The sequence below is a fragment of the Phacochoerus africanus genome, chromosome 2 (genome assembly GCF_016906955.1).
Source record: "Phacochoerus africanus isolate WHEZ1 chromosome 2, ROS_Pafr_v1, whole genome shotgun sequence".
NCBI classification, from domain to species: Eukaryota; Metazoa; Chordata; class Mammalia; order Artiodactyla; family Suidae; genus Phacochoerus; species Phacochoerus africanus.
This window is the reverse complement of record NC_062545.1, coordinates 228,300,920-228,323,869: the sequence shown is the minus strand read 5'-3', so window position 1 is coordinate 228,323,869 and position 22,950 is coordinate 228,300,920. Positions and strand designations below refer to the sequence as shown.

At 36.6% G+C, this 22,950-nt stretch overlaps 1 protein-coding gene across 1 annotated transcript in view; it reads left to right on the top strand.

The window, feature by feature from the left end:
• The first annotated feature begins 2,697 nt into the window (after window positions 1-2,697).
• The window catches only part of ALDH1A1 (aldehyde dehydrogenase 1 family member A1), a 54,572-nt gene continuing 34,319 nt past the window's right edge, over window positions 2,698-22,950 (top strand). The window contains exons 1-2 of the mRNA XM_047767776.1: window positions 2,698-2,826; window positions 17,223-17,327. Coding sequence (XP_047623732.1) covers window positions 2,761-2,826; window positions 17,223-17,327 — 171 coding nt within the window. The 5' untranslated portion in view covers window positions 2,698-2,760. The remainder of the gene's footprint in view (window positions 2,827-17,222; window positions 17,328-22,950) is intronic.

Below are 22,950 nucleotides of genomic sequence, written 5' to 3'. Positions count from 1 at the left end.
ATGGAGTTCTACAGAGACTCCTCATAAAGTGAGACAGCAATTTCAGCAATGGTTGAAGACCTTGGAATCCATTTCTTAGAATAATACATTTCTGAAATAATAGTTTTCACAAAGGGCTGGAAGAGGTCAGATTCAAAAGAAAAACTATCTTCCTCTTTCCCCCCTCACTATCATGTTTACATGTGTGTGTGTATTTAATTTAACTTGTCTCTAAGAAGGAAAGATAAAGCATCCTTTGTCTATTACTCCTAAGTTCAAGTTCCAGCCCCTCCTCTACCATAGAATCCTTGCAAAATATACAAATATACTTTGTATATAAAAATATACAAGCTGGGGTCCAGCCTTAAAGTTGGCCTTCTTGGCCCCTGTGCTCTCATCTTTGTAAGGGAGGGAAGTGATCACCAAGGCCTTGTACCCACACAACCACTCCCAAGAATATACTATTCTATAAGACAAACTCCAGGGACAGGTTGATACTTACTTTAGAAATGTGTATCTCAGACCCTGTGGTTTTTGGACAGAAAAGATCTGCCCTTCAATTAAGATTAAGGTTGGAGAGTTCCTGATACTCTGATCACAAGGCTTTACTCACAGGGCATACTTGGTAAATGTTAAAATTAAATGGGCAGGTGTGGTAACCTGTTTCCAAAGCTGGTCCTTTTACCTAAGTTCAGTAAGGTCTGGCATAAAGGGACATGTTCTTATGTAATTATTCAATAAAATATGATTAAGGATGAGCATATAAACAGCAGATGACACACCAAGTGTGTTATGAAGCTTTGAGCTTTCATTGCCTAGACATCAAATAAACCAGTGTTTGACTCCACAAACAACTGCAAAGCTGAGAGCAGAAGAAAGCAGCAAAACACAGCTGTCTGGGCCTGGCCAGAGTACCACACTGCAAGTTATGTAACAGCTGTTGTGTAATTGTGCATTTAACTCAAAACACATTTTTAAAAGAGAAAATAATTATATTTTTCAAAAAGAATGAAATTGAGAGAGAGAAAGAAGGAGAAAGAGAGAGAGAGAAATGATGAAATAACACAAAAGTTTCTATCTGGCATTCCTGTGTGAGGCACAGAGGAGGAAGGGACCTTGGGGATGGTCGTCTTAAAATCTAGGAACTTGGCACATGAGCCAGATATGGCCTGCCTATTGTTTTGGTAAATACAATTGTATCTCAAAACACCTACACTCATTAATGTATCTTTTGTCTGTCATTTCTTTCATACAGTTGAGTAAATTACAATGGAAACCATCTGGTCTAGAAAGCAGAAAATGTTATCTATCTCCTTATAGAAAAAAGTTGTCAACCCCCATCTTAGATGAGTAAAAGCCTAAGCTTAAGTGCCTATGAGGGTGACCATTCAAGAAAAGCAGAAGAGGTGATTCTCAAACCCATCTGGGAATTCTCTTATGGAGAGGAGGGCAAGGAGAATAAATAGGAGTAACAGCCAGGGTTTCGCTGTCAAACTGGCCTGAAGTGAAATTTTGGCCTTGTACTTATTAGATCTATGATCATAAGCAAGCTGCTTAATCTCTTCATATCTGTAAAGTGGGAAACAAAGTGAGGATGGAAAAAAAAAAAGGTAAGATTCCTGCACCTGATTTGGAGTCACTATTCAAAAATCCTTAGCTTCCCTACTTAAACCCCATATTTGGAGGAGCTGGTATTTTTCAACAAAATAGTAATTATTGTTCTTAAATTCTTAGTAACCAGTTAAGAGCAACCAAAGTTTTCTATCGTATTCTGACTGTAACTTTCATGAGAGCTTCAATAAAATAAACTACTGTACTTAAAATGGGAGTAGTACCGTTAATTGTCTTTTTTGAATGTTCCCAACTTGAAACATTAATTTTAAGAACTTGCATTATTTGGAAGTCCTGCTTAAACTCACTCTTGGTACAACTGCCTGTTTCAATGATTGACAAATATCAGCCAACTTCCAAAACCAGAGGTTACTTTCATTTTAAATGTGTTTTAACAGACAATATTGCCACATAGCTATTGTGGTGATTGTGTGCCACAATGCAGTCTGAGTTCCCTAAAAATCCGGCTGACTCTTCTGTTCCCCTATATAAAGATGATTTAGAGCTCCAGAAATCCTAGTAGGTCTACTTACCAAGCAAAGAAAATATATTTGACTGGTGTGATTTTTTTTAAAGCAAACCTCAGGTAGGGTCTCTAAAAAGGGTCTTTCTTCACCAAACTGCACCCTGGTTTTCTGGGGCACGGACGGATCCACTGACAGCATTGCCCTGAAGACACCTGGACAGGGTCCTCTCCTCACTAGCTTCTGCTAACAACAAATGCCCTTTGAGTTTCTTTTTCAATCCTCAAATGCTCTGATTCTAAGTCTGTCAGAGAACAGAAAGTTTTACAGTAGCATAAGAAGAGTGAAAAGCCAAAAATATAATAACTGGCCTTAGTGGCCAGAGCAGCTGTGATTCATATCCTTATCACAGGTTTCGGCTTTGTAAATTAATTCGTCTGCAAATAGTGCCTTGTCTCCAGATGCAGCGTCAATGCTGGAGCACTGGTTTCTTAAGGATTTAAGTTTAAAGTCAAGGGCTTCCTGCCCTAGGTGTTACAAATAAGTAGTGTCGTTTTCTTTTTGCTCCGAGTTTGTTCATCCAATCATATCCCAGTATGCAAATAAACCTTAGCCCATGCACATAAAAAGGAACAAATAAAGCTAAGTGCTCTATCAGAACCAATTCGCTGAGCCTGTCACCTGTATTACAGGAGCTGAATCAGAAATGCCGTCCTCAGCCATGCCAGACATACCTGTCCCACTGACCAATTTGAAGTTTCAATATACTAAGGTTAGTACAACTTTTATTTGCTGCTTTGCATCAGGTTTATAAAAACTACATTTATTTAAAGCATAAAAGGTCAATTTAAGCAAACTTGTGTAAAGAGCCCTTTGCAAATATAAAAATAAAAGGCTTGCAAAATGCAGGTGTGGGTTTAGTGTATTGATCAAATAATGAATTCTAAATTGTAGCAGGCAAATTTTCATAAATTTATTTCTTAAAATATTTCTAAGTGAAAGGAATTATCTTTGGTGTATAAGGTCTTTGTGCTAGGATTCAGGGGACTTTACCAAGCAGTTCTATTAACTTTCAGCAGAACCCAGCATGTGTAAGAGAGATGAATACTACAGAAACGCACTGGAAACAGACAAATGGGAAATGATTTTTTTAAGAAAAAAAAAAAAGGAGAAACAGCATGCTTAAGTAAAACAGAGCATTACTGAAGTAACATAATTTTTATATATGCAAATGAGTATCAAAACTGAAAGACCTGAATCTGATAATTGGATGAAGGAAAACTCCAGTTACAAAAAACTTCATGGGACTTGCATTATTTAGCATATTTGGAAAAAGAAAGCATCCTTATTTATTTCTTCAGCCAAATCTGCTGCCATTGGAGCGATGCATAATTGTTAACTGATAAATATTTAGAGAAACAAGAGCAGGAGCCAGATCCAGACTTAAAAATTCACAGCTAGGGAGAAATGGATCTTATTTGAATCGCTCAAGAGTACCTCTGAACTTTGACTGTTTCACACTGTTGCATTCCTGCTTTCCAGTCAGAGCCTAGAATTCCCAAAGAAACAAGTAAAACAAACAAAACTAATCTAACCAAAATCACTTAAAAAGTGAGTTTTATGGTGTGATACAGAAAGGAAGGTAAGAAAGGAACCATTCCAACTCAGGGATAGCCATTTTGCTTTCTGAATTAACCAATGAAAAACTAAAAGCATTATCATTTAATGATAAAGTAAAAACCCCACTATTATTAATTTGTTTCCTTACTCGTAACCATGGATGATTTTCATAAGCACAACAAATGAGGAAGTTGTTCAGCTAACTGGCTCTTTTCCATAGAAAAATATCTGCAGAGATCAGACAGTGCCTTTAACCTGGTCGACCAATAGCTACAAAGTTTATTAAAGTATTGTTTTCACAAGGTTTTATTAAAAGGGAAATTTTTTCCATTTGATTTTATTCAACATGGGAACATGAAAAATGTGATGAGTTCATACACTTCAAAAATGTTGCACTTGGCAAAAGTTTGCCCGAAAGATAACAAGACTCCAATTTTTCCAACTTTCTTATTCTAAGTTTGTCATTCACAAGAAATTTTAACCAAAAGGAAGCAAATTTTAAAATGCATTCATTTCATAAAGATCAAACCCATTGGCAATGACTGAATTATCCCACTGCTATTATTACTGAGTCTTTTTTTTTTCTATGATACCACCCGAAAAGATATTTTGGTAGTCTGAATGTCACATTTTTTTAAAATTTGATTTGCAGAAGTTTTCAGTTTTCCTTGTGTTTGAATTTCCTGGAAGCTCTAGTACAAAGTATTCTTTCTACTGAATGAGGCTACACTTAGTAACTAAACATAGGGAAAAAACAGTAGTAGACAAATGAGACAGTCCTTAAAATCTACCATACAGACACTGATCTAGAGATTCTTTAATATAGGGAGATAATTTTAAGATTAAAATCTCCAGTTCACTTAAAAGTCATTACACAAGAACACCCTCTAGGGAAGCTAACTGATCTAAGTGTTCAAAAGAAGTCAAGACTCCAAGAGCAGGAATTTGCTCTTGTGTATAAGAACTTTTCTGAGTAAAAATACCCAATGCAAGTCAGTGAATTTTGATTGCTCATACATCTTCTCTATAAATCTGTTCTGCTCAGATAGCATTTTATTGTCTGATTTATTAGTTACAGCATTTTCACACTTGGAAGGACACCAGTTATGTATGTAATTAAATCTAAATGGGTGAGCTTTTTCAAATGCCTTTGCATTTTCTTTTTTTACTGTGCCTCACTGAAGAATTGTATTGGATTTGCACTTATAAGAGAAGTTGCAAAATGATGGCTATTAACTAAGTTTCCTGGTTGCTAACCAAATAAGCAAGGATTTTATAGTGTCTGAGAAATTACCTTCTATGGCTAGCCCCTAAACTCCACTATTTAAGTGTCCATCTTTATTATCACTAGTATATATTGGTTGTGGTGGCAAAGCGGAGGGAAGAGACAAGGCTGAGTAACAAAAAGTTATTACAATTATAGAAGAGCTACATATTCTTAAGCTTGAGACTGTTTCTCATCTAAACAAAAGAAGTCACTGATACATGACTTTTATGACTTATTTCCTAGTAGAGTCTGATTATTTTTTAAGGTGCATAAAACAGAGACTGGAGTTTGAGAAATACTTTCTAAAATGATGCAAAAGGTCTTTGAATTTCAAACCTCAATAACATCATTATAAATCCACATAAACTCAGATTCCATCTCTATCCTCCTTTTCCCCCTTTCTAATTCTGAACAAACCCTACATCTGCCAACTCCTCCGTTTTATTGAGCTTTAAATGATGATCACATAAATTGAAAATTATGCGATCTTTGGACAAACTACATTAGCTCTCTTCTGCCCCTCTTTCCTTACATGTAAAATGGGAGTTTTCTGAGGTAAAAGAAAGTATTAAATGAGTTTAATGCATATAAAAGCACTTGAAATACCACCTGGTACATGGGAAGTGACTGATTAACATTAGCTATGCTAATTCTTTTTGTTTTTTGGAATTCTTTACAATTTTCAGAACCTTTTTTTATTCAACCTTTCCTAGACCTATTTCCCTCAAGTTTTCCTCTCATCTCATTCTCTTCTCGTAGTTTTCTTGTCACTCTTTCTTGCACAGTCATGCCCCACCTGACAAAGATTGCATTGGAGCAAAGTTTCAAGGGTTTATCTGGGATTTCGGGGATCAAGAACTTTCTCTTACAGGATCTGATAACTTTGTTTTCCATTCTCCCTTCACAACACTGTTGTCTATCTTTAAAAAAAAAAAAAGACAAATAGAAAATTCAAGAAGAAAGCTTTCTCAGACAGGATTCAAACCCCAAAATATTTAGCTTAATTCAAATGTAACTCACTGAGTAATAATTTATTCATACTAGAAAAGATCTTCAGCTAATGACATCTCACACACACATACCCACACAGGAACACACACACAGGAAATACTGTAGTTAAGATTCACTGTGTTTACTCTGTGCCGATAACTGTTTACGTTCTTTACAATGATTTTATTTACTCCTTACAATAACCTTACAAGGACGTAAGTAGTCCCATTTTTTAAATGAGGAGACTGAAGAAGAGAGTGGCTAAGTTACTTGCCTTAAGCTACACAGCCAGCAAATGACAAAGCTAGACTTGGAAAGTTGTCAGTCTCAGCTATTACACCAACAAATGACTTGTCCAAGACAAAAATCACTTCTTTGGGACATGAAGTTGCTGGCATCCTGTTTTATCTTCCTCATTCTTTCATTTGTCCATTCCTTATTATTGGAGGGACATGCCCATGAGCCTTCCTAGTTATTTCTAGTTGTCCCCAGGACAACAAGAGGAAATTTGCCACCAACATAGAAAAAGAGGAGAACAGTAAGAAAGACTGGAAACAGACTTTCTGCTTTGATGGAAAAGGTGGAGTTTGGAGTGAGGCCATAACACAGAGAACTTTGACCACAGTGTGCAATTTCTTCAACTCTCAGGGAACAACAATTGTTGATTGGAAGAGGAGATACTTTCCCAGATTTCTGATATTACTGCTTAAGATATCTGCATTAAAGATGTATTTTTAATAAAGATTATGAACTATTGCATACTATATGCTGGGTACAATTTAAAGTGCTGTTTTTCATCATTATATCCCTTTAAATTCTTACAGCAAACAAATTCAGGCCATATGCATTTCCAAATACCCCACGCTTTCACCCTCTTCACTCATTTCTCCTTTTTCTCTTCCTTTCTCCCCTCTTCTCTTCCCTTTAGCAGGTCACTGAATGACAGTTCTGTGCTAGGCCTTATGATGTAAGAAGGCTAGTATGTTTCTTGCCTCATGGTGCTTATATATATATGTGGGGTTGGGGTGGGAAAAAAACAAGCAAGTAAGTTAACACTTTACTCACAAAGTATGGTAAATGCTAAAAAAGACGACAATGGAAAGCTGAGACAATGTGAGGGGAACAGATTACTTTTGATGAGGTTAGGGAAAGTCTCTTTAAGGAGGGGATGGTTAAGGGGAGCAAGAGGGAGGCAGAACATAAGGTGACCACAGAAAGTGGGCAAACAAAGACCCAGAGGTAATAGCATGTGCAAGGACATATGCAGACAAGAGCTTGGTATTTTCAAAGAACTATCCAAAGGCAAACATAGCTGTAATAAAGTGAGGAAGAAAGAGCATGGATGAGACTGGAGAAAGAGGTTGCAGCCCAACTGCCTGATTGATTTCATTTGAAGGAATCTACTGAGGGGTACTTAAAACTGGACAGGACTTATGTTTAAGACAAAGCTGATTGTGCAGTGGCACTGCTTTCATTTGAGAAATCATTTTATCTCCCTTCTGAATGAAGCAATATTTTGTTTTCTCTTGGCTTGGAAGCAGTTGAACAAATAGCTGGATGGCTGCAAGGTGCAATGGTTTAACAAGATAAACCAGGCCTCAATTTTCAGCTCTTCTACTTATTTAATGATGTGACCTTGGCCAAGTTTCTCATCTACTTTAGTTTCAGTTCCCTTGTCTGTAAATTGGGAATAATAATGACTATCTTGAAAAGTGGCTGTGAGAATTAAGTGAGGTACTTTGTGGAAAATGTCCAGCACTTATTATTAGTTCCTTGATCCAGGCTCTCTTTAACCCTCTCCTTCCCAAGATGACTTCTAGAATTCTAAAAATTTTTAGTTGCCAATGTTAGTGGAACAAATACTTGTGATATTTGTCACAGTTCTGACTATATTCATCTATTGATCTCATATGAAGTTCACAATTCACCACCTGAAGGGGTTAGGAAAAATGTTACTTGTATCCAATTTTAAAGCTGAGGACCTTGATTGAGCTCATACAGCTTAAGTGACTTGCTAAAGATCGCACAGCTTTTAAGAGTCAAAGCTGGATTATGAATCTTCTCATTTCAGATCTGATTCTCTTTCATGTGATTTAATTTTTTGCCTAAACATTAAAAATTGTAGTACTTGGACTACCTGTAACAAGGGCTTTCACACCTATTACTTAATTTGTTATTATTCTTTCCTGCTCTGATAAAGAGAATGAAAATTTGGATGATAAGAGATGATTTAGACACTAAATCCCTAAACAGGTGGACCAATAGAAGGAAGATATTTTAGAGCAGTATATCTCAAATTTGAATGTGCAAGCAAATCACTCAGGAACCAGGTTGAAATGCAGATCTGATGCCATAGGTCTGAAGTGAGGCATGGGATTCTTCATTTCTAAAAGACTTCCAGGCTTTGCTGATGCTGCTCAAAGTATGGTCTGTTGGCCAGCAGCAACTGTCTACAAGTTTAGGGTCAGCCTTAGAACTTTACCTTCAGTAGTCACCATCTAATTACTTAGGAACCTCACTTCCTGTTTTTCCTGGAAACTCACTCACAACCAGCCAGGTCAGAGGCACTTACCTTCTCCTTCTGAGAAAGTATCCAAGTCCAGCAAGAACTAGATCATGGCCACAAACCAGTGAGAGAACCAACTATTCATTCTGTTCCCAGGAGATAAACATTCTCTAAGAATGCAATATTTTAGCTCATCTCTGAAGACCGTCTTGTTTTGTTCTATAACATCTGCCTGCCCATAAGAAAATCTAATCAACAAAAATCCTGAAGTAAATAGCACATACCCTAAAAGAGGAGTTTATCCCATTTTATAAGGACTTTCAGAGTACTGTTCTTATGATTTCTGTAAACTGGACTTCACCTAATGAATTTGTCATTAACTGCTTTGCCATAATGAGGGGGCTGGGTGAGTTTTGAAGAGTACGAGAAATAACTCCTTTGAGGCACAACCCAGAGTTAGATTAATGTCTCTGAAATGGCATGGGTAATCTATAGGATGATATAATACAGATTAACATAAAAGAAACCTCATGGGAATACAGGAATTGATAAAATGGCAATAAACTTGTCTCAAAAAGCAATTTATCTAGCTTGGGGTGGTGATGGTGGTGGTAGTTTAGGTTTTCACGATGCTATTATAATTGTGGCTGAATGCATTACACATTTACTGGATCTAAGTGGCAACACAGAACCATGTTCAAAAGAACATGAGGAGTTCTTGTCGTGGCTCAGTGGTTAACGAATCCGACTAGGAACGATGAGGTAGCGGGTTCCATCCCTGGCCTTGCTCAGTGAGTCAACAATCCGGCATTGCCGTGAGCTGTGGTGTAGGTTTCAGATGAGGCTCAGATCCCGCGTTGCTGTGGCTCTGGTGTAGGCAGGTGGCTACAGCTCTGATTAGACCCCTAGCCTGGGAACCTCCATATGCTGCAGAAGCAGCCCTAGAAATGGCAAAAAGACAAAAAAAAAAAAAAGAACACGAGAAATATTGCTTCATAATTAAACATTTAATTAAGAGCCACTGCTAGTAAACAAATCAGAAAAAGGAAATATTTATGTAAATCTGAATTTCACATTTATATATTTTGAGCATGTGGGCAGGCATGCGTGCATGTGTGTGTGTGTGTGTGTGTGTGTGTGTGTGTGTGTGTGTGTGTTTGTCTGTTGAAAGTTCCCACAAAAACTGGCATTGCTTGCAAGGTGTGTAAAATGCTGCTAATACTTGGCTTTCTAATATTATCTCTACCTGATGCCTTTGTTGTGATGTTAGAGTTATTAATGAAAATTTCTTGGCTGGGAATCTACACAAATATCACAGTTCTCAAAAATTTCCCTGGGAGTTCCCATTGTGGTGCAGTGGAAATGAATCCAACTAGGAAACATGAGGTTGCAGGTTCAATCCCTGGCCTTGCTCAGCTCAGTGGGTTAAGGATCCGGTGTTGCCGTGAGCTGTGGTGTATGTTGCATATGTGGCTTGGATCCCAAGCTGCTGTGGCTCTAGCCTAGGCCAGCGGCGACAGTTCTGATTTGACTCCTATTCTGGGAACCTCCATATGCCACGGGTGCGGCCCTAAAAAGCAAAAAAAAACTCAAAAAAAAAAATACTTTGCCTAGACATCTATCTTCCCCACCCAGATCCCACTGATGATTTCCACTGCTCTCCCAATGGTTTTTCAGAAGTCAAATGAAGTCAAACATCAAACTGAATTATGGTCTACATTTGGTACTTTCTTTAGATGGAAGAAGGCAATTATATTATTGGTTCTTGATATTGTTAAATATTAAATATACATAGAACTTTCTAGTGCTTCTGCATGGTGTGTGGAAATTGTTGGCAAGTATTTGTCTCATCTATAGGACAAAATAAAGGTGTAGCTCGAAACAAATGCTCTAGCATCTTTTCTTTTCCCCTGATGAGTTGAAAAGGCTGAAAGAAATTTTCAAACAAGAAAGAGTATGCACTTATGTTACTGAAGTCAGACTTTAATATAAAACAGAAATGAAAGGAAAATTTTATTTCTCCTACTTTTGTTTTGGTCACCCTCTCTTTTTGTTTTCATTCTTTTGACTACAGTTAAATATTTTCCTCCCATCTGTTATTTCCTCCTTAATTTCCTTTTAGTTTTTTTTTTTTTTTTTGAGTCTTAACATTTTGCTTTGTTGCCTCAGGGTTTGGGTTAAAAGTAATTGCCAGAGATTTAGCTTTGATTCTTTTCAATGTTTAACACTCCCACCTGACTTTTGTTCAGTCTTTCTCTCTTATTATTTAACCCCCATCTTGTTCTTTCTCCCTGTCCGCACTCCCCACCGTCATGGTCTTTGGTATTTGTCAGTTTCTAATGCTGAGAGACAATTTATACATTTACATCATCCATCACTTCCTATACATTTACAATAGCACCCATCATTTCACACACTGAGACCTAGGCTCTCAGGTTTGGAATTTCACACAAGTGACATAAAATGAGAGTCTCATCAACCTTCCTCTCTCTTGGCATGACTTTAAAAGAAATTCTTTGTGCGTTGAAAATGTGATCTGCTAAAAATCTCTGTGCCACCAAGAAAGCATTGCCTTTTCTTACGGGACCTGAAGCTGCTGGCCAGATTGCAGTCCTGCAGAGATGATGCAAATTTAGGGCACCCTGGGACTGATAGAAGGAGTCAGGGGTTCTGCCATTTAAGCCAATGGGTTCCAAAACCTTATATCAGCAGATAAGGTTAATAGGTTTCATTTGCCTATTAGTCAAATCTAACTTGATCTAAGCCAGGCGTATTTTGAGGAAAGTGCTTATTTATTTAGAAGTATAGCTTTATACCAAACACATTAAGATATAATAACTTTTATTCAGGAAAGGTTTTTTTTTTCTCCCTTCAAAATTATGATTTATTCTTGGACACTAAACTACATTCAGGAAACAACCTGAATATCTGACATATCTAAAATTTAAAGAGTAAAAATCAATTTTTAAGTTGCTCAGCATTTCCATTGATTGCTTCCCCAAATAAAAAGCACTTGGAGTTGAAGAGTATGCATAGGCATTTATAATTTCCCATCAATACTGTGAACTTTAAGTTGATGCCTACTGTACATATGTATTATTCAAAAGTATTCTGAGCCCAAAATTAATATAGTTAACATAATGGTTAAATAGGATCCAAGAATTTTTTTTTTTGCTTTTATAGTATGAGCTCTTCCCCCCCTAAACTTGGTAAAGGCAAAAAGCAAAATGGAAAATGAGGTTGTCACCATGATCAGTAATTTCAACAGGCCTACAACAGGTTTTGTAATTATTATAATAAACATTCATTAGCCTGCACTTCTCCATAACATTTTATTTAACTATAGCAAGGATGATTATTTGAAAACATTCAGTTACATGGTTAGCTGGAAGGCAAATATAAGCCCAATAAAATTGAAACAGGAAAAAAAAAAAGATGATTAAGGTAGTTACTACCAGTAAATTCTCCATAGCTATGGGGAAGAAAAGGATGGTACAATGCTTGACTCTTTCATCTCATTATCTGTGCTGAGTTCCGTTTTTATGAGAGAATGTATATCATTCATAATTTGCAAACTATACTGCTACACCACTCTACTCTAAAGCCTTAAAATCTCATGCCCGGTCTGTTAAAATGGTCTCCATCCTAATCCCCTGGACTCCATTTGTTCTACCTCACATCCATTTGGGGTACATTAAATTCAGTGTTCCTAAAGCATCCATTTGATCCTGTCACTCCCTTATGATAACCAAAATAGATTCTGAACTTCTCACTTGGTTATCAAGATCCACCACAAACTGGCTTCATTTTCATGGTTGGAATTTATCTATAACTTGTCTTCACTGGTACTCTCTGTTTGGGGCTGATCTCTCTACTGTGTTCCAAACGGTCCAATAGGGCTCCCTCCCTCTGCTCATGGTTTTCTTTCTGGCTAGCAAATCAATCCTACCTTTCAAGGTTGCATTCTTCCAGGCTATGTTTCTCTCTTCCATGAGTTTCAGCCTGAATTTACTGACTAGAGCACTGCTTTGGTCATTGTACTCTACAATCCTCAATTTTTTACTGGCTGATCTTCATATAAATATACTCTCCTCTTAGATCATATGCCATTTGGAAGCAAAAGCCATAGCTCACGCATCGTCTGTGTTTCCAGGGTATTTCCCAGGCATCTAATCATTTTTTGACAAAAACTTTTCTGATAAAAATAGTGTCTATTTTGGATTAAGTGAGTGTAAGCACAAATTCAAACAAAAATTAAGTTTACAGTGTTCTCCTATATTAAAGTTTAAAACTACATAATGCAGAAGAGTTGCTGGTATAATTTGGGATCGTCTGCAACTGATCTCTTCAGTTGCCTAGAGGCTGACAGATAAACTTATGTTCTTACTTTAATTCTCATTTACAAAATATTCACTGTCTTTAATCAGAAAGAGGAGTTTTATGTTAAATTTAAATGCTAGAGTCTGATAATGAAACTAGATGGTATATAAATATTATAATGGTTCTTTTACCAAAAGATTGGATGATGGGATTAAAATAAGTTATAATATATTGAGAGCATATTATTGAGAAGTTGAAACCACAAATTATCAAGGTAAGAGAACTTAAGTGGGAGCTGGAAAGTTTCACCACAGGCCTAACAAAATATAATGCATTCTGTATCTTGTTTTCATTAGAGTTTTGGTAAAGTTACACTGTGAAAGGCTGGAATTCTGGGCATGTGTTTAACAGGGTAAGACTTAGTTTACAGATATAAAGTTGGAGGAGACAATACTATCTTTAGGAAAGAGAAAAGGCTGAATTTGAAATTTGTGAGTGAATCTCAATCAGGTTTTCCAAGGCTGGCTAAAGAATCTAGGGCAAGTACTATGATGTTTTTAGGTTTCTATTTGTAATTTGATGAGTTGATATATGTAGATAGCTAGCTTTAATTCAAAACAGGACATAATAAGTAATTTAATAGTAGGATGCTAAAATGCTATGTTAGAAAAGAGGAAAAAATAAAAGGTTAAATCCAATTGGACCTACTAGTGAAATCTTCATGGGGAATTGGCATTTTAAGAATCTGAAGAGGAAAAGAAAATAGTGAAACTCTAGTCTGAGGATCAGCATGAACAAAGGTATGGAACAGAAGAGCATATAGGGTTTTAGGCAGTAGAATGAGGCTCAAACAAACAGTAAATTGAGGAAACAGTGAGATAAAAAGTCGGAAAAGGATATCGGTGCCAAATCATAAGCCACTTACATTGCTATGCTGAAACATTTGAGAATGGAAAACCGCCTAAGTGTTCTAATGAGAGGACAAAATTTGAACTGGCTTGGCTTAGAAGGATTATGGTAACAGGGTAAAAAGAAATTTCAATTAGGCAGAGGTGGTGGTGGGGCACAGGGTGAAATTTTTTTTTTACAGTAATACAGAACATAGTGATACAAAAGGATAAGCAAGGATTCTGTGTGTCATTGACAGAAGAGGGAAAGTGTGTGTGGGGTGGGTGTAAAAGAGAGAGAGTATGCATGAGTAAGTTTTAGAACCTTAGTTTGAAGTGAGAGAGTAGCATAAAGCTAGAGGTGACAGTGAGCTGAACTTGGGACACTTAGATTAAGTTGATTCCCAGCCAAGCTTTAGGGGAAAAAAATAGGAGGTAAAGAGTGAAGATGCATGAAAAAAAAAAATACTCTTTAATAGTAATTATAGGATTCCATAAAATGTATTTTTGATAGAATGCTGATTCACTCCAAGAGATGTGGACCAAGTCAGTAGTTTTAATCTGTATTTATCTTTCTTCCAGTTGAACTGAGATCCCAATGTTTTTTTTTTTCTTGAAGGCTAATAGAAGCTTTATGGTCTTTGTCTGTATTCCATTACCCCATCAGAGAAACAAGGACTTCCTTGATACTTCTGTCTTTCTCAAACCTCCATATATGTGTCTTTGGACATCTTTTTTTGGGGGTCTTTTTGCCATTTTGGGGGCCGCTCCCTTGGCATATGGAGGTTCCCAGGCTAGGGGTCGAATCGGAGCTGTAGCCGCCGTGTCTGCGACCTACCCCACAGCTCACGGCAACGCCAGATCCTTAACCCACTGAGCAAGGCCAGGGATCGAACCCGAAACCTCATGGTTCCTAGTCGGATTCATTAACCACTGAGCCGTGATGGGAACTCCTGGACATCTATCTTGCCTCTTCATCTGAACTATTTTGCACCCCTCCCCCTTTTTTTTTCTCATGCTCACATCTTTGTCCTGCCAGTTCCAGGCTAGCACTACTATTCTTCTGAACTCCTCCAATACATAGGTTGAATTGGCATGAACAGGCAAATAAGGAGGTTTATCCTTCCTCATTGTTTATCAAATCAAAATATCAGCATGTACTCACGTATAGAATATTACAGGTCTTGCCCCTATGTAGCTACTAGATTCTAGGTTCTTTGATTCCATTTTAAGTTACTTATTCAAGAGTTCTTTACTGAGGTTAAGATCACAGGAGGTCTGGGATAGTGTTGACACTTTGGCTGAGATTTTTATTGTTGTTGTTCTGAGGATAAACTAGAAAAATAGACAAACATGGTCCTTGACCTTATCTTAGCTTACAGCCTAAGAGGAGAGGTGGATACTTAAAAGATGACCTTTTTAAAAAGTGGAAAATTTTATAAGAGAAGTGCAGGAGACCAGGGAAATTTTTTAAAAGTAATCTTATGAATCACAGAATATAAAATTAATTTTACTTAAGCATTTAGGGATACATGGCAAAATACACTTTATTAATTTAACAGAACTTTGAGCTAACTTTGGATACTGCACACAGAATAGCTAAGTCAGTGCAAACTCATAGGTTAATTTAAAAGACTACTTTTATTTCAAATATATACAATATAAGTGATTAAACTAGCACTATAATTATACTAAATGTATAATTTTGATCGCTGTCATTGGGGAATTTTTAAAAGCTCAGTAATTTGTAATTAGTTTATCAAAGAATTTAAAGCTTGGGGGCAGTGTTTCAATACATCCTCCCTCAGGGTTGCTCAATTAATAATTTATCTTTGAATATCAAGTAAGAGGAGGTATCTGAGTTAAGATATATAAATCCTGTGCACATGTCCCCCTTTATTTAAAACTATACGTGTCAGAGGTCCCGTCATGGTGCGGTGGAAACAAATCCAACTAGGAACCGTGAGGTTGCAGGTTCAATCCCTTCCCTTGTTCAGTGGGTTAAGGATCCAGCATGAGCTGTGGTGCAGGTCGAAGACATGGCTTGGATCCCATATTGCTGTGGCTGTGGCATAGGCTGGAAGCTGTAGCTCGGATTCCACCCCTAGCCTGGGAACCTCCATATGCCAAAGGTGTGGTCCTAAGAAGCAAAAAAAAGCAAAAAAAAAAAAAGCTACACATGTCAACTAGCTGTGATTTAAAATTAAATTAGTTAATGTTATAAAAATAAATCTAACAAAAAGTTGCAATACATAATATTCAACACTGTGCTTATGATTATTTTTAATTTCAACAATGAATAAGAAAAAAGGAGAATAAGCAAGAAATAATAGGATCAAAGGAGAGGAAAGAAATTCTAGCTTTTTCAGAAACAAAACATAACTTTATTCATCACAAAAGGACTACTTTTTAATGTGGCTTCATCAAATATTTTTACCCTATAAAAGAGGAATGAGATATCAAAGGTCTATTAGGTTCCACAATGAAAAGCAAATTCAGGACAGCAAGTTGAAACTCAGACTTTTAAATGACATACTAACACTTCTTAATATTCCTATTATTTTAATGTGTACAGAGAACAAAATTCCGTAATTTTCTGGACCCCTCTTTTTGTCTAGATGCAGGTCAACTTCTCACAGATAGCACTAAGAAATCTAGTACCTGATTTCATGTTGGACAAATTACCTTTTTACGAAAAAGCAGAATGAAGCCTTTATACCTTAAAAAAGTCAGTGAAAAAATGTTACTAGCGAATTTTTTTCCTAAGCAATCTTTTTATTTATTTATTTACTTTTGCCTTTTTGCCTTTTCTAGGGCCGCTCTCACGGCATATGGAGGTTCCCAGGCTAGGGGGTCTAATCGGAGCTGTAGCCACCAGCCTATGCCACAGCCACAGCAACAAGGGATCCGAGCCCCGTCTGCAACCTACACTACAGCTCACGGCAACACCAGATCCTTAACCCACTGAGCAAGACCAAGGATCGAACTTGCAACCTCATGGTTCCTAGTCAGATTTGTTAACCACTGTGCCACGACGGGAACTCCAAAGCAATCTTCTTTTAAAATCCTCTCTCAGGCTACCTTTAAGACAGTAAAATAAAGGATCAGAAAATATTCACTTATGTTACCAAATCACCAGTAGCCTAAAATGAGTATGTTCAGAATCTGAAGTGGAAAATAGACAATGATTCATAAAAATCAAGCTCACTTAATGCCTTCTCTCCTGCCTCAAATGCATGGTTATTTCAGATAAAAGCATCTTTTTCTAGATTATCTTATCTGGTTTGTATTTTCTAGTCTTTAAATGACCTCATATCTTAAAGAAATTTAAAAGTATTACTTTCCTGTGTTTATGTGTGCAGGCACATGCACATGCCTGTGTACATGCATGCATACATGTGCGTGTATGTAAAATGTCTTAAACAGCCAAAAAATTTTTGGAGGGGGCAGGTATGTGAGGGAGTAAGGTTGTAACACTGGCTTCAGTTAGGTGTTCTGCAGTCCTTTAAAGTATATAAATAGTGTCCAAAATTTGTTGCATAAATGTCCTTTTACTTATCTTCTCTCCATCTCTACAGATTTTCATAAATAATGAATGGCATAATTCAGTGAGTGGCAAGAAATTTCCAGTCTTTAATCCTGCAACTGAGGAAAAACTCTGCGAGGTAGAAGAAGGAGATAAGGTGAGTTTCCTAACACTAATTCCATTTTTATGTTAGGTTTCTTTGTTTCTCACCATTCTAAGCTCCCAACCCCCATTCTATGTTCAAATAGACAAGTCATGAAAACATAGTTTCCAGGGCATCTGAGTAAATGTTCTTGGTACATAAAGGGCACTCAATAGTCATATAATGATGAGCCTGTGTTTCTGGGTGTGTGTGATTCTTTTCATAGCATTTCCCTTGCTTGTCTTTCAGTTGAAATAGTGTCTATATTTACTATAAAAACAGACTGCATATGAAGTGAGTGGTCACAGGTTTAAGAAGTAAAGAAATCCTTCATACAAATTTTTTTCTTAAGTTTAATTGGTGCCTTAAAAGTTGAATTTTAAAGTGACATATTGAATCACAAATTAAAAGTATTGTTGCTTTCCAATAATACTAGCAACAAAAGTTAACATAAATTTTTTATAAGTGGTAATTTTTAATACTAATTTAAAAAAAAAAAATAATAGACAAAGCAACCTATGAGGAACGTACTACTTTCAGTTACTTTTACAAGTGACAAAACAGCAGAATAGAAAGGTTGAGTAATTTACTCAAGAAGATATTGCTTACTAAAGAAGGAAATCACCATTCAAATGCTGGGTTTCTGACCCCAGAAAAGCTTGTGGCTGGTAGGGCCATTGACTTACCCTGTGATTATTATAAATGTAGGAAAGGGTAATATTAAATAGGCTGGGGAGTGAAGAGAGTAAATGCCTTCCAAATTTTTAGTTGAACACATACTTTAGAAAGCATAAGGTCTAATTTGAAAAGATTTCTCTGGTCTTTAGTTGTCCATATGTTATCAAGCTTTAAATTTTTGCCATGTACGATATGAAGAGGGAAATTATTTTGCTACCTGAAAAGACTACTTATTGGGAGATAAAAACAGCAAAGGATAATTCTACTCATGACACTACATTCAGTTCATTTCATTGCAGGAATCATGTTCCTGTCCTGTCTCCATTCTTTCCTTATCTTCTTCCCAATCAACTAACCTCAAGTTAGTACACCTTGCAAACCTACTCAAAAGTAGTGATAGACCTGAGGGGCTTTGGGATTTAGGAAAGGTCCTGGATTCAGGTTGCAATATTATCAGAAGAAATAAGACCCATGCCTTGAGGGGCAAGAATGCAGTTTAGACAAGAGGGGTCAATAGCTTGAGAAGTAGAAGCAGAAAAGAATGGGGACACTTGTCACCTGCTTTCAGATTTCACTTTCTATACAGCAGAGTTCATCCATGCATAAATTCTTCAAGAGCTTCTCATTGCTGCCTGGCGGGAAAAAAAAAACACTTTGTTTCGGGCTTCCATCCTGGGCCACCCCATCAACATAAAAGTTCCAAGCTCACCATGCCCAGTACCATGCCCCAACACTGGCATGTCAGTCTGTGGCTCTGGGCCATGGTACAGTCCTTAGGACCTAGTTCAAATCACCATCTGTGGTAACAGCACAGAAGTTCCACATTTGCACTTACTCTCCTGAAGTTTTTGTTCCTTTCTGTGTAAAATGAGGACATAGGAAAAACTTGGGGGAACTTAAATAAGTAAATGTGTAAAATGTTTTTTAACACTGCAAGGCATGTAACAAAGCCTCAATCGCTACAGATTTTATATTTCTTTAAAGCCTTCTCTAACCTCCCCAGATAGAAATGCTCTTTTCTGTGTCATTACAGAACATCACATTTACTCATATTCTAACCCTTGTGTTTTATAGCTATTAGTCAATTTGTTTGGGACAATATGCCTCCTGTAGAGATGGACGCTACATCTTACCTTTATACCCACAACATTTAACACACTATAGCTAGTGGATAAATGAAATCATCTTTGCCTTCATCAAGCTTTGAGCTTATTTTTTTTTCCCATATACCCCACTTCCTCACCTTAGGGATCTAGTAGTGAATTGACTACTGACTAAAACAGTAATTCTCAAATTTTTGTATTTGCATTAGAACTTCTTAGGAGGCTTGTTAAAACACGTATGACTGAGCCCAACCCACTGCAGAATCTATTTCAACAATTCGAGAGTTGAGGTTGATTAACTTGCATTTCTGACAAATGTTCAGGTGATGCTGATGTTGCTGATTGAGTGAGGGTCCAGGAATACACTTTGAAAAGCACTGAACTAATATATTAAACTGTAAGTTGTATCTTCTTTCAGGTATTAGCATTTAGTAGGAGGCATGAATTTAGACAACTACTTGTCTAAAAGCTGATGACTGGAAACTATATTGTGATAATCATTTGCATCTCTATGAAATGGTGTAAGATGAAACTTGGACAAAGAAATACTGATGATCTGGGGCAATATGCTCTAGGAGACCCAGAAGCCTATGCCCTATAAGCCATTCCCCAAAATAAGAGAAAAATCGATTTTTCAAATTCAACAAAAAAGAACAGTTTCTATCAGAGATTTCTAGAGGTCTACTCAGCATTACATTACTCTAAAAGCCCTTGTGGGTGTCTGAGTAGCTCTGACAACCTTGAGGAGGTAGGAAAAGCAGTAACTAGCAAGGTGACGGCAGAGTTGAGCCCCTAACAGCTGCCTACTCTTTCTCTCCAGAGGTATAAATGCCACTCAGGAGGGAGACTGCAACTATTTGCAGTTTGCATTAGTGAAAAACACAAACAAACAAACAATCCTTGATGCTTTAGCTCTGAGGCCTTGGATGTCTCACTTTGCCACTGGCTTCTGGGATTAGTTTCATCAGAAAAAGAAATCTGTGCCTGGAATTCCAGGTGAAATCTTGTTAGACAATTTGAGGACTTTTCTTGGTACCGTTGGTTAGATTTACCTTCTTCCTAAAGTGTAGTGAGGGAAAGCTGATGATCACAGGTGAAGTTTTAGAAATATCTCCTGTTTTAGAAATATCTCCTGTTTATTTGTTCTCTGCTTGTGGACAACTACTCCTGCACCTAGAAGAGCAGAGTCCTCTGTGCAAATGTAGATTAAAAACATTCATTAACATCCAGCAAAGCTTCAAATCAGGTCACGATGCTAATGGAGTTGGCTGGATATTTGATCTCTCCAGTTAAGATTGTTTACAGTATAAACTGTCCATAGTAAGCACCAGTTTGCTTAAAATCCAGTGCTCTTGTCATCATATTTTTTGAAGTTATCTACTAGCATTTGTCTTAAAATAATTATTGTTGTTCTTACAATTTTGTCAACACATATATAGTAACTTCTAATATTGCTTAGTGAAAGGTACAAATCTAGTCAATTACATGGTCACAGTAAACCTAATATTCTGGAACTGACTCTTTAGATAATGAGTCAAGAGGCTTTAAAGATTTAATTTATAAGTAGAATGGAGCTAACAATGGGCTAGTTACCGCCTTTCAATGGCATTATAAAGAAAGGAGGAGGGGCAAGAACAAATGGAGATTACAAAGCAAAGCACAGATGTGGGTGGGAACTGTTTTCTTTTCACTTCAGTGACTCTTTTAGGCTATACTAATCCCCCAAACTGCTTTTAATACTAAAGCATGACCTAACAAATAATTGGTGTGGATAAATGTAAATGTCCATTAAAGTAAGTGCCTGTGACAGGTGTAAAAGTAAAACTGGTCTGATAACTATTTTCTTCAAATCTGAATGAATTCAATACGGAAATGCACAGTCTGGGAGGGATGAAAGAGTTTAGTCCTTCCTTAACTTCCTTAAGAGGCAGTGATACTTCATCATTCAGATGGTCTTCATACTTTCAATTTGTAGTCCCTTACTTCAAAAAAGGAACATTTTACACACTGTAAGGTAAAAGTGTTACTGATGGTAGAAAGTCTCAGTTGATGCATCACATTACTTTCTGGCTAGTTAAAAATTACATCCTTGAAAATATTTGTCTTCCATTAAAAAGTCAAGAAATACTAGCCCTGTAATAAAATAGTAATAATAATAATAATTTACAAAAAGCCTTATGCCTAAAAGTTTTGATTAATGTAAAAGCTTTGTTATATAACAGAATCAACTAAAATATGAATTATTTTGTAAATGTCCATATAAGTAAATTATTCATATAAAAAGCACCCTTATATAAAATCAATATAACATGATGAGTTTTTAAGATAGAGAAAAATTATTAAATATTTAATAATTTTAAATATTAAAATTTGGGCCTGTTTATTAGAGGGCCGAATAGTAAGAAATTATTGTACCTTTTAACACAAATATCAGTAGATATTCATTGCAAAGGAGAGCATTATCAGGATAGTCTTGGAGAGCTATAAAACTGGATTTTGGAGTTAGATTTAAGATCAATCTTTGGTTCTACTATCTGCTAGATTTTGTGTCCTATAAAATTAGGTCTGTGATGGTTAACTACAGTAGTAATTGTGGGGTTATAAAGGGTTTAGCATAGTGCCTGGAGGTTAGTAAGCTCTTAACTAGTAGCTGTTATCAAACTGGATTAGTCTGGTTGTGATATTTGAGTTGGGTTTTAAGAATATGTAAGATTTTGAAAGGAAAGGCATGTGCTAGTATGACATTCTAGGCAAGGAGAATTACAGGAACAAAGGTGAGAAGTAGTTGGGTCAGATAGAGTAGAAAAATGTGAACACAAGTTTGAGTTGGTGAAGTGGGGCCACACAATGTCAGGTCTTGAAAGTCAGAAAGAGAAGTCTAGCATCAGGACTGTAGGCAAAGGGAGAATCTGCAAATATTGGAAAAATTTTGAAAGTATGATGAGGTCAAATTATTTGAGGAAGATTAACCTGGTAGCAATAGGCAAGATAGTCTGGGGAGAGAAGAGAATGGGCTTGGGAAGACTAGCAACAATATGAGATAATAATACCCTAAAATAATACAGGGCAATGAAAACTGAAAGGAAGAATTAAAATATACTGTAACTGCTGAAAGTTATTTTAAGGTTGTTTTGACTACTTCAACTACAATAGCACTTGCTATCATTTAATGAACACGTCACATAACGTCTGTCACACAGAAAATGTGTTTCAAGTGTCACCTTAATCTTTAAAACAACTCCTGAGTCAAATTATCCCTATTTTAAAGATAAGAAAACTGAAGCTTAGAAACGTCATATCACAATGCAGTTCACTTCAGAATATTTTACATGATTTATAATAATGGTATGATTATTTGGTTGTATGTTTCTACCACACAATTGGAATTTTCAAAAGGGCCATCTCCTTACTACACCATTTTATCATTCGCATCCTGAAGATAAGAATGCTACAGAATAGTGCGTTCAGCAAATGTTTAGATGGACTGACAGGTGGAAAAATAGATGGATGCTTCAAAGCTTACATAGCTAATAGGTGAGGAACAAGAATTCAAATCTGGGTTGTTTGTCCCAAAGCTATATATTAACTACCACTACTCTTTCTGTGCCTGCAAGATAAAATATAAGAGAAAAGGAGAATCATGATCCAAAGGACATAACCACAGAAACATCGTTATCTATAGCAGCATTTTCCAAGAACATATTTTCCATACGGCATAATTACTTGTATTGAAGCCAGTTATTCCATACCCCTTTGAGAGGCCCGGATGCTTATGATAAACCATATTTGGCTAAGGTTGATGGTGGAACACTGAGCAGAAGAATCCAAGTGAAAGCTGTGTCGCACAGATCTTTTTA